We start from the raw sequence: 16,765 nt of genomic DNA, 5'->3' as shown, positions 1-16,765 counted from the left end.
ACATGACCTCATAATAGTAGTTTGCTCTATCAGTCATAAAGACAATTTTTTTCTTATCACCAGTCGGGCAATGCTAAGGAGCGGGTATTAGTCCTTCGGGCACGCCTTGTTGAGGTTGGTGTAGTCGACACACATCCTCCACTTGTTGTTTGCCTTCGTCACCATAACTATGTTAGCTAACCAAGTAGAGTAGTGGGTCTCCCGTATAAAGTCGGCCGATAGAATCTTCTCAATCTCCTCCTGCATTGCTAACCTCTTCCCTTGTAAACCGAGAGCTTGTGAGTTATGACATTCGGGCTTACCCTCGGCATATCGGACATTGTCTAGGCAAAAAGCTCTACATTCTTCTTTAATGCTTGGTGGACTATCTCAGCCTCGGCTGCCACTAGTGATGTTCCTACACTGGTGGTGTGATCCTCGTCTAGCAGAGATACTCGCGCGTAGGTCTTCCTTGGCCTCGAGCCTCGGCTCAGTGGCCCGTGGGTCTACAGAGCAATGTGTGCTCCCTACGTTCTGGCTGAGCTTCCTTGCAATGGGACTTCCGTCCATGAGAGGGCTTTCGTTTGGGGGAATGATCATGGTAGGTGTTCTATCGTAGATGTTCCACCTTCAAACTTGTTGCATAACATTCTCGTGCAACCTTCTGATCCACGTGCACCGTGAGAATGTCCCCCGACACCAACGGGAATTTCATGGCTAGATGGGGGTAGACACGATAGCCCTCAATCTATTGATGGATGGTCGTCTAAGCAACATATTATAGGAAGTGTTGGCATCTATCACCAAATAACGAATCTTGATGGTTTTGCTCGTCTTCCCCTCGCCAAAGGTGTTGTAGAGCTTGATGTAGCCTTAGGTGCCTACCCTTTAACCCGAGAATCCAACGATCTGATCATTGTACGACTTCATCTTCTCCTTAGGAATCCTCATCTTCTTAAATGTTTTCCAGTAGAGGATCTCCATTGAACTCCCCTTATCCCACCAATGTTTTCATGATGGATAAGTTATCAATATCAACCGTTATAACCATGGGGTCTTCCTGCGAATGGTTAACACCCTTGAAGTCATCCTCGGTGAAGGTGTGGGAGGAATCCTCGGTTGAAAGGAAATGGTGTTTACTTGTTGCACCGCTCTCAAATGCTTCTTTCGCGCCGAATTGGATTTGCCCCGTCCCGCAAAGCCCTTGACAATGGTATTGATGACCTCTCGGCCACCCTTTCCTCCACCCACTGGTGTAGAAAAGCAAAACGAGTGTGGTTATTTTACATTTATAAGGGCGGTTATATAACCGCATTTGATGAGCACGCATTTGTAAATCGAAGAGATAAGAAGACAACTAGCCGCATTTATAAATCACATTTACGATAGGCATTTAGGGTTTCTTTTCTTTTTCGTTGTTGATTGGGTTTTTAATCAAAGTTCTCAAATTTGATCTTTTTCGAAGAACATGATCATTATTTTAGCATTTTTTTTTATCTTTTGGTGCATCCATATTATACCTCTTCGTATTTCATCCCAATGAAAATTCAAAAAACGGAAATAAAAATTCCTCAATTAAACGCAAATATATGATGGAGCAAGGCGGCAACAACGACGAGGAAGGCACAGCAGGAAGCAAACAAAAACCTTCCCAAGCATGACCTTAGCAATGACATAAGATAAAACATACGAGAAACACAAAACATACAAAAATCAATGGTTAAGAAGAAGAGAGGAAGACAATGCTTACTGATGGCATGAAGACAATGCAAAGAAGAGAGGAAGAAAAGAGGAAGCATAGTTAATGGAGGAAGCACATAAGAGAAACGAAGTGCGAGAGAAATGAGAGTATCAAAATGTAAGTGACGTGTTTCTGAATTAGGGTTAAAAAGGTTTTAAGAAGGCGGTTATTTGTAAAGCCGCACTCATAAATCAAACGTTTTGATTTACAAGGGCGGTTATATAAATAGCCGCCCTTGTAAATCAAAGCGTTTTGAATTACAAGGGTGGTTGTACAAATAGTCGCCCTTGTAAATCCAAACGCTTGATTTACAAATGCGGCTTTACTAATAGCCGCACTTGTAAATGAACTTAATTACAAAAATGTCACCGCGTTTTTTACGAAAGCGTTTGAACGCAAAGCCGCACTAAATAAATCGCACTTGTTTATACATTTTGCATTATTGACCTCCTTCCTTCCTTGGAGGCTCCTCTCGCCTTGGTCGACGATCGTCTTTGTTCGTCCTTCGAGGGTTGTAATCCCTTTGTCGGGTTGTCTCCTCCCTTCATGAAGGAGATCGCTTCGAACTTCGATATCCGCCTTGTACGTACTAACGAAGATGTCTAGCTTGGATAAGTTCCTTAATCTTATTCTTTAGAGCCTGACATTCCTCAGTGGTGTGTCCATTGTTCCGATGGTACTTGCACTTACGTGACTGGTCGACATTCTCAGGGCTCGCAACCTTTCTCGGTATCGGGATTTGGTCGGCACTCAAGGCCTCATCCAAAATCCTTCCCCTGTGAACATTTAATGAGGTATACCCTATAAACCAGGGTCCCCGGTTCTCCCTGTGTCTATCTCCTCGAGCAACAACTGGTCGGTTCAGACGCTTCTTCTCCTTATCTTTCCCCTTTTCCCCACCTGCCTCGGCCCTGTCCTAACTTCTATACTCCCTCAACTAGTTGTCAAGGTTTGCAATTGGCTTCTTGCACATACTATCAGAAAACAGTCCTGGTCGTAGGGTCGTGACCATGTGATGCATAACCACGTCCGGACTCAAATTTTGGATGTTCAGGGTCACCTTACTGAACCTTTCCATGAATAATCTAAGAGATTCTCGCTTCTCCTGGTGAATGTGGACCAGGACGATAGAAGTCAGGTGTTGCAGTCGGCTAGTGGTGAAATGTGTCCCAAACTTGGAAGCCAAGGTCTCAAAGCAGTTGATGGAGTTTGGAGGAAGCCTCGTAAACCAACTCAAGGCTCTTCCTTTCAGCGAGGTGGGGAACACTCAACACAGGACTACGTTGTCCAAGGTGTATAACGTCCATGTGTTCATTGGGGTCGATCGTCCCGTCATAGCGGTCTATGTGCAAGCCTTTCCACATAATCAACAATTGTGCTCCCATCACGTAGTCAGTGAATGGTTGTCTACGGGATATTTCCAGGGTGTTAGTCATGGGGACCGACCTGTTCAAATGGGACTCGCCCTTGGCCTTCGGGGTGTGAGTTGGTTTCGGCTCCTTGACAGTCTTAATGCTGGTAGGGGTGGTGCGGGACTTCCCAGCTGGGTTGCCTGGTCCGCCAGATGGACCTCCCTCTGCCAACTTCCTTTTCATCTCTTCATTCTCCCTTCAGAGAGCAAGAATCTCCTTTTCATTCTTCTACTTCATCTCAGCCATTTCTCTCGTTCACCATGATTTTCGTTGACACCATCTACTTTCTTCCTCCTTTCAAGTTTTCTCGGTCCCACGGTGGACGCCAATTGTTCTTGAATGAGGTTGAAACCAAGAGAATGGTTACCCTCCTTCTCGGTCAGTCGGTTAGTTTGCCCTTCTCCTTCCTCTCGAATTCACTCCCTCTACACCTCTTGCCTCACTACTCCTCACCTGCCTGAACTCCGGACTCGGATGGTACTTGCAAAAGGCACTCTGACGCTCAAGTAAGACTTCGACACTCGATACACAACGCAATTAGTACTAGATGATGACGTACCTGATTCTTGGAATCTGTGCTTATTTATATAATTATCGTGGACCCTTTATTAGTGGGTCTGATTAAGGGTTTAATATATGATTAAGAATGTACTACTTAATGTTTTATCTTTGATTAGTCTTGTAAATCCTCTACTTGGGTGTAATTATCTCGATCAGTTTTGACTAGATACTGAAATTCGAATCGGCCATATAGTAAGATGAAAAGCAATTTTCAAACCCTAATTTTTAATTAGATTTAGATGTTTATTTTTAATATAAGTTAGTATATAAATATATAGTATAAATAACGTGTATTATTACTTTGCTATTTTAAAATCTCAATATATACACATGTTTGACTTCAATATAAAAGCACAAAAACTATGACATATAAGTGTGTATGTAAAACTAATGTAATAATTAAACTACTTGTACCATTTTTCCTTAAACTTTTATAAACAAGTTTGAGAAAAGTAAAACATCATTGTCATTACTTTTAAACAGATAAAAAATTGATGGAAATCAAATTCAGAAAAATTATAAAAAAATTTAACTTCAACTCAGAAAAAGACAACTCCTTTATGACTCGAATGCAATCATTTTCTTAAAAAAAATTTCTGAACAGAATGCCTGACCTTGCGAGAAAACCAAGAGTACACAGAAATTATTTTAAATTTAATTCAATGATGTTTGCAAAAACTAAACACGTGTGCATTTAGAACTATAATTAAAAGAGGACAAATCCTTACCCAACATAGCCCATATACATATTCTGTATACCATACTCACGCATAAAAAAAAAAGTAAGGGTGCTAAACTTTTATGCACATATATTTTGTTAGAATTAAGTATTTATAAAAAAAGAAATAAAAGTGCAACAATTACTATGAAAATAAAAATAAATACTCTTTTTAAATTGTGCATATAGATAGGTGAGAAAATTAAAAAATAAGCTGAAGATATATATATATATATATATATGAAAGATAGACGAATTTGAGAATCTTAAGAAGATAATATTCCTTAAGTAAGAGTTGCTAGGAATAATATATCCAATCAATAATATAAATAATTAGAAATAGGATAGACTTGAGCTCACATCTCCCATTTAATTAATAGATTAATAATATATAGTAGTAATATTATTTCTTTTCTCACGCACCTTTCCTAAAGATTTTGATATAATTTTTATATAAAAAATACATATGCATATTATGTCATACTGAATATTTTAATAATTTATTTATTATATCTATTTTTAGTTTTTTCCTCTGTCAGTCAATTTTTATTGAAAATAGTGAGAAATAACAAATAAGGAACGATGCAAACTTTTAAAATTCTTTGATCAATATTTATTATTTATTGTGTCAAACATTGTAAAAATGATTTTGTATTTTATGTTTCCATACATATATATTTTTATTTAGTACATTAAGTTTTATAAAAGTGAATTAATAAAGAAATGCTAAAAGGTAAGCAAAGATATAAAATTCATTATGTCATTATTTGAGTGGAACCAAGTCCAATCTGATTAAGAGAAACAAAATTTAAATGTTAGTTTTATAATTTTTTTAACGAGAATAGTACTTATTAACTTATTAAGAATGCTAAGTTAGGTTAGTTTGACATTTTGTATCATGAAAAAAAAATGCATAAAATAAAAAGTAAATTATAAATTATTAATTTATAAAATAGTTAAATTATAATTTAAATTATTAGTTAAACTATCAAATTCACCATAATTTATATATTTAAATAATTAGTGAAAGTAGAGTTAAAAACTTAAATTGACTTGAAATTTGGTGAACAGATGAGATTTCGATTGATCATTATAGCAATGAGTGGATAAATACATTTTTCAGATATTAGGATTTCATTTTGTTTATAAAAAAGTATAAGGGAGAATTTTTTTTAGTGATGTTTTAATAAAATAATATTTTAATGTTAACTCTATGTATATGAAATTTTTAAAATGAAATAAAATTACTTAAATAAATAAATTTTCGGTTTGCAGATATTAAATATTATCTTTATTGATAAAAAAATTGTGTTTGCAATGCAATTACAAACTTTTAGTAATTTATAAGTGAATTATCATATATATATATTAATAATTTAATTTTAATATATTAGAATATTTTTTTTATTAACACCTTGACATTGAGTTTAAAAATATACTTTTCCATTTTTTTTGCATAGATTATTATAATATTTAAGAATATTACCATCTATACTATAACAATTCATTATTATATAAAAAGTCTATACCATTAAGATAATATTATTAATTTTAATAACTAAACTTACAATCTTGTGTTCTTAAAATTAAAAAGAAAAAGAATAAATAAAAAAAACCCACACAACATAAGGAAAGGCCAAGGCAGTGGTAGCTAAAGCCAAAGCCTGTGCTATTCCAAACACCACCTCTACTCTCTCTCTCTCCTTTGCTGTGTGATGATTCTCTTCTAAACCCTAATTCTCGTAGTTTGCATTTTGCTTCATTGTTTTTTAAGCAATTCCCCAGCATTCGTTATATGGGTTTTTATTCATTTCCAATTTTCTTGAATAGTACTTTAAAAAATAATTGATCATATTTTTGTTTGTGAAAATTCTGCATTTTTTTTTCCGGAGTGTATGCAGAAGTAGGGAATCTCATCGATTCCTTGTGTTTCTCTTCTGTTTCCGGTCTAAAAATACCAGCTTTAGGACTTTAGCGTTGCAGAATTGTTGAGGGTTTTTGTGGGGGTGGTGACTTTGATTTTCATGGCTGCGGTTGCTGAGATTCCAGCTGATGCTAACAAAATGGATTCAAAACCTAAGGCTGAATCTGAATTCAGTGTCCAGAAGCTGGTTGACATGTTCACTAAGTTGAATCCCCTGGCGAAGGAGTTTTTCCCTTCATCATATCCTCCCAATCATGATCATCTCCTTCAGGGCTTTAATCAGCTCTCACCAACCCACTTTCTGGTCAACTCTAAGCCTTCTGCTAATGAGAATTTCGCAAACAATCGAAGGGTAGGATTTTTCTTCCTTTGATCTCTCATCTTTAGTTTCAGTGTTGGTTTTTTGCATGATGATGTCATGATTTTTGTCTACACGAGAATGTTACATTGTTAAAATTTTCATGTACTGGTAAAGACAGAATTTTATTTAATTTAGTGAATGACGGCAAGGGAAACTTACTAGCAATAGGTGATGACCCAGAAAACAAAAATTAAAGAAATCATGATGGAATCTTCCAACGCCACCACCTAGAAGAAAGGGTGCCATAGCAGAATGTCAATACTGATTCAACACTGGAAATTAAAGTATTCAGTCAAGTGACAATTCCATTTCTGGCTCCATTTGCCCCCAATTTTCTACAGTTTCAGTAATCACAACACAGTGTTTTGTGTATTTTGTTTTATGGGAAAATTTGTGTTTTTCTCTTCAATTTACATTATAATTTAGGATGTCTTTCGGATATGTGTTGCTGCCTACAACTTTTGTCTTCTGGTATCTGTCACTTGTTGGTATGGTTAACTCCAAATTGCTTATGACATGTTTCACACTATGATTGTCCGATAGCATATTTTGATGTGAACATTCCAGTTTCTGTTTAGATAGCGAGGATGATGATATTATGAATGTGGCATTTTGTCTGCAAATTTATCCCGCTAACAATTGTGTTTACTGAAAATTTACACTTTTGTTATCTTGCAGAGAAGAAATAGTTTTAACCAAGTAAGAAGGAGGGTGGGTGGAAGATCACTAAAGGCTCAGAGAGAAGATAGCATTAGAAGAACAGTTTATGTTTCTGATATTGATCAGCATGTAAGTGAATTGAGAATGGCATGAATAAAACTTTATCTTGATTTTGTTTGTTTAGTGTTTCCATATTTCAACGAAAGTTGGCTACAAAGGTCTATCACAACCCTCCTCCTTTATTTGGGATTGGGATTCACTGAATTGGCCTTTAACCAAGTGAAATGGCATTGTGTGAATTGTAATCCATCTAGCCGATCTCACCTAGTGGTATAGGGCTTTTGTTGTTGTAGTTTGTTTAGTGTACTATTCCAATCCTGGTAAACAGAATTATTTGAAGAATCTTTTGTCCTGCTGTAGGTTACCGAGGAGAGGCTTGCAGCATTATTCAGCAGTTGTGGACAAGTAAGTTATGAGCCTTGTTCATAGCTTAATTAGTTTTTCTTTTTAGTTTTAGATGAAAATTTTACATTGCAGTATTTTAACTTTTTCTGAAGTTGGTGTTGTGATTGTCATTTGTCCCCATTATCTTTTCTATGATTATCACATAGCTTTATTGTCAATTATATTAAACTCTGCACCCAGGTTGCTGGAATTTCTCTTCCCTACCATTGTGCAATATGCTGAGCATTGCGAACATGTTCCTGTTCTGCTACTTTTGTGAAATTTTAGCTGTCTATTTTTCACACGATTGGCTGCACTATACCTCTTAATGCAGCATGGATCATACCTGACACTTGAATGAACTCTTTGCTCCATTTTGTGCATGACTTTTTTTGCTGTCGTTTTTTCAGTCAGCTACCCAAAACACTTCTTTCCCTTTCTCTTGTTTCAATTTACCGTTACACATATTCTTGAGTACTATAATCTTGGTTAGTTTTGAGGCTTTGGATGCTGTTTTTTTCCATTTAAACACATTAAATTCGTTTGGACCTGATATGAAAGACCACAGAACAGGTACCAAGCTTTTACCTTTTAGAAAATTCCGTTTTGGAAATATTTCATGAGGCAAATTATTATCTGGAAATATTTTTTTTTTTAAATTATCTGCTGTTAAGCTTACATATATACATTCACTGAGAATATGTATATAACTAGTTTATGATACTAACTAGACAATATCAAACCCTTTACAAAAAGGAAATTGTTAATCTGTTTATCTGAAAGAATCATAATTATTTATTGCTTTCATAGACCTTCTAAGTCCGACCATGATTCCTTTTGAGTTTGTGTTCATATATTTATCTTTAGTGTCAAATACAGAATTCCAGCACTGCTATTGAATTAGGTAGAGGCGGGCTGGAGAAAACTTTGGTCGTTGATGGAGCCCAATGGTTCTGTTGATCCATGGCAGAGTACTTAATAGTGCGCTATAGCACTGCTATTTTTTCATCAAGCAGCATGGCTGTGATGAAAAGTGGCATCACTTCTGTTTTTCTGTGCAGTGGGAATAGTAGCCTGAATGAAAACGGTGGCTGTGACAACAGCTATGGTCAGCAGACCATTCAATCTCCATTTTACCATGGTTTGTTCACTAGCACCTGAGTTTTGAAATTTCATGTTTTCTACCCATCAGCATGAATATTGGGTTCAAAACTCTTCCTCCTTCGACGAACGATCCATTATATTTTGCTGCTCTGTTCCTTTGCATTATCCATCTCTTGAAGTAGCCCAAAACAATTTTCAGCTGTCCTAATATGTTTTCTTGAACCTATTTAACCTCTGCTGAGTTTTTTTCTTCTTTACCCTGGACTAGTTCATGCTCATGGTCAAGCCTTTTGTTTTTTGCTGCTACTTTCTTGAGACAAATTTTCTGCCCAGGTTCTGTTCTGTTTCTGTTTGCTGTTGATTGTTCGTTCCATCCCTTTGTTTCAGCCATGGCATGTCCCAGTCAAAACTAGTCCAACAGAGCACCTCAGTCTCAACTTTCTAATGTTAATGACTCTGTAGTTATGGCTTTAATGATCATTGTTTCTAGACTATGACTTTTGATAATTAAATTGTTAGGATGACATGCCTTTATTCTTTTTGAGCATTTATTGGTTTATAAAATACATTTTTTTCCATTGTCTTCAGTATAGCTTCCATCCTACAATGGTCATTCCATGATGCCAACCAGGATAGATTATGTTTGACCCCCCACTCTTGGTTGCTGTGTTAATTAAGGAGATTTTACTATTGTTTCCAGTGAAATGGGTTCCATCTTTCTTGTATATTGACTGGCCTATAACACGCTAATTTTTAATTTGAAACGGTCCTTCTTGTTTTACCCCAAGATCTTCACTAGCAGGGGTAGTCATTTGGCAGAATTTATAAGAATTTGACTGTGCTTCCTGACTTCTCTATCTGATGTATGTTGTGTGGTGACACAGTAATATCTCTTCTCTTGCTGAATATCTAGGATTTAAATTTAAAAGATAAATCTTTTGTTATAACTATTACCCTACTTATGTAATTAACATGATATATTGGATGATTTGTGTTGAAGGTAATTGATTGCCGAATTTGCGGCGACCCACATTCTGTTCTCCGTTTTGCTTTTGTCGAGTTTGCGGATGAGTGTAAGTCTTCTCTTGCAAATCCTACTCTTTTTAAATTCTCCTTAAGGCACGTACAAAGCCTTGTGTTTTCAACCATATCATACATTTTCATGGAATTTGTGTCTACAGATGGTGCTAGAACAGCATTAAACCTTGGTGGTACTGTGCTTGGATACTATCCAGTGAGGGTTCTTCCTTCAAAAACTGCCATTCTTCCTGTGAATCCTACATTCCTCCCTAGGGTACAAATACTTTCTGATGCTTTATATTCATGGACATAGTTGGACTTGGAAATTCTTTTTTAGATGTAGCCTTACCCTTTTGTTGTGATAAGAAAGCTGATTTTGACATAGTCAGAACACCTACATTTCTTCATTGTTGGAATAAATTGATTTCTCTTATCTCCTTGTGCCCCTTGTAAGTTTTATTTTTCTCTTTTCAACGAAAGCTTTCTTAAAATCTGAAACAGATTGTAGTTTATTGATAATTATGGTTTTGTTGTGCATGTGCTATATTAAGATGTAAGTGATTGTTCAAAATCTTGTCTATTAAATGTTCTCTTTCTTTTGTAACTTGCAGTCCGATGATGAGCGCGAAATGTGTGCCCGAACTGTTTATTGTACAAATATTGATAAGAAGGTATCTTATTACTTTTTGGGGAAATACAGATGTTTTTTATAAAAGAAACTATTTTAATTAGGAATAATTCATCATCCAGTTGGTTAGCAAGATTCATAGTGTTAATCATAACAAACTTCTTGACCTAATTACCTATTTTTAACTAGTTTATCAGGATAATTATAACATATGCCCATCTATGATATGTATAGATGGATGTAGGAGTTAATCTATTTATGCATTGTTAATTTTTCTCAAATGTGTGCAGGTTTCTCAAGCTGAAGTGAAGAATTTTTTTGAATCAGCCTGCGGTGAGGTTAGACCAGAAAATAATTTGGTCATGCTTTATATGCTGGAACATGTTTATGTTAGAAGAGTTGATTGACTTTGCCATTCTAATTTACAGGTTACACGCCTGAGGCTTTTGGGTGATCATGTGCATTCAACTCGAATTGCTTTTGTGGAATTTGTAATGGTAAGTCTAACTATACCATTCAACGATGTTAAGGAAAATTTATTGGTGAATAATATAGTTGTGCCCAACGATGTTAAAACTTTACCTAGTGTGATAATATTTGTGTAACTCACCGCACTTGTCTGCGAAGACCTTTGTTGTTATATTATTGTTATACACACTAGTTTGTGTTAAAGTTCTCACAAAAGTATATCTGTATTATATTTTATATATTGACATTTACTGAGTCCCTGATTTGACAATCTTCCACTCACTTCCCCCTACACAGGTAAAGGGGTAGTTTATATCCATGTAACCAACCACACCTAGTGTGATAAGGCTTTGTTTTGTCTTAAAGATCTCACAGAAGTGTATCTGTATTATTTATTTTATATTGAAATTTACAGAGTTCCTAATTTGTTAAATTTTTGCTCATTTCCCCCTACACAGTATCATTATATGGTCATGAATATACTGAACTTTCATTGTTCTGTTATGATATGTATTTTTAAGAGAGTAAAATGTTAAAGGAGTTTGTTTGTTTAAAAGAATTAAGCTTTTACCTTGCAATTTATTGTTTATTGTTCTAAATACCTCAAATGGGTTATGGATGAGTCCGATTTCATTGATCTCCTGATCTGTTCTTTGTCTTCTTCAAGCATAATCGTTAACCCATCAATGACTTTACACATCATAATGCTTTTCCTTAGTACAAAGATGCATGAATTAAAATTTCTATTTTCTTAAATGGATGAAGATGTTCGTGACCTATGGAATCATCAAAATTTTCTCTCATCTTTGTAAAACTTGTCACAAGAACATTTACATGTACTCCATAAAGAATTTAATGGTTTCTTTTGTGTTGTGCTTCCATTGTAATGAATTATGTTAACTTGCGCAAGCGGAAGATTATCTTGACTGGCACTTTTTTCTTACTGATCAGGCTGAAAGTGCCATTATTGCACTAAACTGTAGTGGCATGCTCTTGGGAACCCAGCCGATAAGGTTTGGTGCCTTTACTGAAGCATAATTCTGTTATTCAAGTTTCAACTAAAATTATTTAAGCCATATTGATTTCTTTTCCTTATTCTGTAGGGTGAGTCCTTCAAAGACTCCTGTGAGGCCAAGGGTCACTCGTCCAGCATCCATTAACTGATCAACATGGTCCAAAAGTTGAAGAGAGAGAGATGATATGTGGTCAACTTTCCAGTTGAGGCTTGTGTAGAAAGGGTGGTGAAACTTCCCTTTGTTTCAGTATTTCCTTTTTTCTGTCAACAGCAGTTCCTTTTTGTTGCCAGGGCATTTAACTACCATGCACTAGTTAAACTTTCTAGCATCCAGTCTTGATCTTGAAACATTTTACCGTATCTACATTGAAATGGTCCAGTTTCAGTTTTCTTGTTTCTTGGAGCGAGTCGTACTTTATAACTAGCTTTTATCTTTTACAGAATTACAGGCGTAATTATTTTAGTTCAGTATTTTTACCATCTGAATTGGGGAACCGTGCAATCCAGTGAGGATATCTGATTTTGAGTTCCCTCGAATTGGAAATGAGTTTGATGCCAATACTTTTACACTCTCAATCATCAGAAATTATTGACCTCACTTTAAGGTAATTATGATAAAAATTGGCAAATTTTCATCTTAATTGGTTACAATATTGTAAAAATAACATTTATACCAGTTGTATACACTAATTAAATTCTTTCACACCATGATTGTGGTGCCTGCGACCTTATCATACATATTTGGTTTCGTATCAGATTAAGTTAAAAGGATTCTGATTCAATGACATTTCAATTGAAGTTTATTTGAATGACTTTCACTTTATACATTATTTGAATGATCCAAGGCTCTGAAGTACATTACATTGGTGGATGTTGCTGGTCTTTATTCTGAAACAAATTGGAATGTATCATTGCTTAATGTTCTTTATTTGAGAGTCCTTACCTGAATAGTACTTGTGATTAGGCGGCATCTCTTACTTAATTTTGAGAATTTAGGCACATATGCAGATTTGGCTGGACCAGTGAAAACACTGGTCCCCTACAGAACATGCATAAACATCTGAATATAACACCTTTTTTCTCATTTTTTTTTAATGAAAGATGCAAAGCATCAATCCTTGTGTGATATCTATTCTGTTGTGTGGTTCCTTTTGGCAGGTTCCTCCATCTTTGATTCCCACTAAACATGGAATTGATTCTATTATCTAAATGCCTTTTTGGGAATGTCTCATGCTAATTGATAAATGAGCTGTATTAATAGAAACTTAGATATGAAAAACATCTTAAGGGAGGTTGTTAACAAATGGTGAACTTCCATCCCCTTAAATTATGTAAAATAATACTCTCATCTCTTTGCTTTAAAAAAGCTATTCATCTTCTTTATAATTTTAATAAATGACTTTTTTTTAAAGCTATTAATCTCTTTTTGCTTTATATACAATTCTTAATTCTTAATTTTTTTAATAAATGACACTTATTTTCCGTATCTTTTAATAAATGATGTTCATCCTTATTGTATAATTAACAGAAGTAGTTACTTTCCTTACTTTTTATCTAAAAAGATCTTACATTTACTAAAACTGTAATAAATAATTATGAAAGGTAAAAACTAAAGTTTTAAAATATAAAAGTTAAAAATTTTTATAAAAAAATTAAAACTTCTATTTTTTTATCAATAAATAAGGAAGGTGAGTAAGATTTTATTAAAAATATAAAAGATAAATGTTATTAATTAAAAAATGAGGAAGGTAGATGTCATTGTTGTAAACACCCTTTTTATATATATATATATATGTATATATATATGTATATATATATGTATATGTATATATATGTATATGTATATATATATATGTATATGTATATATATATTACAAAAGTTTTTGAAACATGAAACTCATCCACTGTTACATAAATTGTTTGAAAATAATAAAGTAAACAAAACGTATAACTCTTATATTTGATTAGAACTAGTGTCTTTGACTCGCAACATAATTTATTCTCATATTAAAAATTCAAATATAATATACATGCAAATTTATAAGAACAAACAATCTTTATCATAAGTTATCATTATCATGAAGTATTATACATAATACATAATCATTTCATTCATGATTGTAATCTACATTATAACTCTTTCACAATTTAATGAGTCATACCAACTACAAAACTTACTTTGACTTATTAATCAAAGTCTTTTTGGTTGGTATAATGACTTAATCAAAATGAAATAAGGATAGTTCATTAAAATTTACTGTGTTTTTAAGGTCTCTGTTAAGTATGTCTAGAGACTAACATGAGATCCTTTTCAAACCCTTTTGGTATACCAACCTCAACTTCTTGGGATAATTCTTTGTAAAAAATTTGTGAAAGTAGTGTAAGAATCTTCTTCAATTTCTTACTGCTTCATATCTTAATATACAAAATTCAGACTATTAGTGAAGTTAAAATATCTCATTTTCTTAGTGGATTTCTTTATTTAATGTCATAAATCGCAACTCGGTAAAACTACCATCTTAAATATCTACTTTTTTTTCACTCTAACTAATCAAACCATTATATAATACAACATCGTTCATTCATTCATATATCTTTAACAAAACACTAATTCAATAATTATGTATCTCAATTATATACTGATGGAGGACCATCTAGAAAAGAACATATTGACCCCTGACCAGGACCATGGCTAAGAGACTGGAGGAGGAAGAAGGACTTCATAAGAATTTTCTTTTATGGAGTTGAATTATTAGACTTCCCTCTCCTTTCTTCTTGACTTTGTAAAACTGTATAGGAGGAGTAGCTTTGTTTAAAATAGGAGTAGAAAATTTTGTATAGAAATAGTAATTTTCCCTTAAAAAAATATAAGCGTAAATGAGCTTAATTTGGGCCTAATTAAGGTTATGACTTGTGGAGTCAACATGCAATCCTCTTCATTATGGAAGAAAAAATCCTAATGAAGAGGTCAACAGAGTCACCACATGGCCACACAACATTTGGAGGAGCATTGAAGCTTATAAACACATGAACAAAGCTTGTATAGAGCAATGTTGGACTTGGTCAAGCCTAGGCATCAGACTTCGAGTGTGCAACTGCATTTTTCACAATTAGTCCCACATCTTCTAATTCATTGAGTGTTAAACACTTTGAATTTGAATGAGATTTGAACTTGTATTTAACTTGTCTTCTTGTTCTTCAAATTTGAGAAAAAGTTTGAAGTTCTTTTTTACGGTCTCGCTGTGTTAGAATTGTTAGACGATCTCAGTGGAATGCAACTTACTAGACGATCCATAAACGGGAAATGTGCTAGACAGTCTAGTCTTTGTTTTTGCGATAGACGATCTAATGTGTTAGAAAAGTTTATAGACTTAGTCTTTGTACTCTGAAAACATTTGAATATTTTTTAAACTTGTTTTAATATTATTAATACATCTAAGTTTAAGCCAAACGATGTGATTAATATTTTCTGGAAGGTTTTCAAAATTCATAGCTAAACTAGAGGCTTTCGTAAACTCAGTATCTTCTCATTCTCGATTCTATTTTAATGAAATACATCTTCCAAATGAAATATATCCCACTTAAAATACTCATGCCTCAACTTTAGAAAGTTATGCCAATTTGAAAAGGCAATTTTAATAAAGAAAGTTTTTGAAAAATAGACAGACAGATTCGACTCAACTTTGGAATTATGTTTTGATAAATTAAATCTTAGATTAAAAATGATATAATTCAGCATTTAATTTATGCTAAGAAGGAAAGTTTTTGAAATATGTTACCAATAGAATTTTCGTATAAAAGGTTTTCAAATGAAGATTTTGAACTTAGGTCTTTATGATTCTCATTAGATCCAATTGTTTTAATGTTAATATTAGGTCTTTATGATTCTCATTAGACCCAATTGTTTAATGTTAATTATTATTGTGAATCACGTTCAAATTATTTCCAGAAATAATTACAGCACTCAAGAAAAAAAGGAGGTACTGCAGTTTGAATGATGTTTTTCGTGATTGAATAATTCAATAACTGCAGTTTGAATAAAAGCAAGTCAGTAAGTTAGATGTATTCAGTGTATAATGGATTGATCAAATAAATTTACCGAAAAATCCTTTAAGATTGGTGTAGACTTGTGTTTAGAATTTACAAGCAAGCATGAGATGGTAAAGAATTTGGTGAGTTCTCGATTTCAATTGTTGAGTTACTGGTGCAATTCAAGCAGCTCAATTCATAATATTGATTTGATGTGTTGGTTTGGTGCAATTAGATCAAGTTCTGATAACAAAGTTTAGTTGCCTTTCGTACAAGTCTAAAGTTTAGTGCAAGCAAGCAATCTGATCTGGTCGCTGCCAAAATCTGATCTAGGCAAAAAAGTTTGGAGCAAAACTGCTGCTGGTGCACTTCATCTTACAAAGTCTTCAGTTTTGGTGCAAAATTCTGATGCACAAGGAACTGGTCGTGGTCCAAATTATGGCAGGCTAAATGATCTGACAATGTGCCTATATTGCTGCCTGACCTGGTGCCTTGGTGCTTATTGTAGTGCCTGACTTGGGGCCTGTTTCAGTGTCTATCTAGGCATTCTGGTGTTCAAGCAGCTGACATTTTGGTTGAAGCTGCAGCCAAGGGGTTTGTTGCTGGAATCATCAAACAGCTGATACAGCAGCAGATTTCTGGTTCTTCCATGGCAGCAACCAAACTAACTCTTGCAGTAGCGATGATGTAGCATTGATATG

The 16,765-nt window shown here is 34.3% G+C and overlaps 1 protein-coding gene across 1 annotated transcript; it reads left to right on the top strand.

Moving 5' to 3' along the window:
- Positions 1–5,985: 5,985 nt before the first annotated feature.
- LOC137834997 (polyadenylate-binding protein-interacting protein 9) lies at positions 5,986–12,431 on the top strand. The gene is made up of 10 exons (XM_068643289.2): positions 5,986–6,687; positions 7,375–7,485; positions 7,777–7,821; positions 9,905–9,977; positions 10,086–10,198; positions 10,536–10,595; positions 10,843–10,890; positions 10,981–11,049; positions 11,972–12,033; positions 12,124–12,431. Exons 1-10 carry the CDS (start codon positions 6,436–6,438, stop codon positions 12,182–12,184), a joined length of 894 nt encoding a protein of 297 aa, XP_068499390.2. The 5' UTR covers positions 5,986–6,435; the 3' UTR covers positions 12,185–12,431.
- Positions 12,432–16,765: the final 4,334 nt, after the last annotated feature.

The sequence above is a fragment of the Phaseolus vulgaris genome, chromosome 5, assembly GCF_051622355.1.
Source record: "Phaseolus vulgaris cultivar YP4 chromosome 5, ASM5162235v1, whole genome shotgun sequence".
Classification (NCBI taxonomy): domain Eukaryota; kingdom Viridiplantae; phylum Streptophyta; class Magnoliopsida; order Fabales; family Fabaceae; genus Phaseolus; species Phaseolus vulgaris.
Note: the sequence above shows the minus strand (reverse complement) of the source record. Positions and strands in the feature narration are given on the sequence as shown.

Coding starts and splice junctions, on each gene's coding strand:
- LOC137834997 (XM_068643289.2), top strand. CDS start 6,436: ATGGCTGCGGTTGCTGAGATTCCAGCTGATGCTAACAAAATGGATTCA. Junction 7,822..9,904: donor TATTCAGCAGTTGTGGACAA/GTAAGTTATGAG, acceptor TTTGTGTTGAAG/GTAATTGATTGCCGAATTTG. Junction 10,891..10,980: donor TTGAATCAGCCTGCGGTGAG/GTTAGACCAGAA, acceptor TCTAATTTACAG/GTTACACGCCTGAGGCTTTT.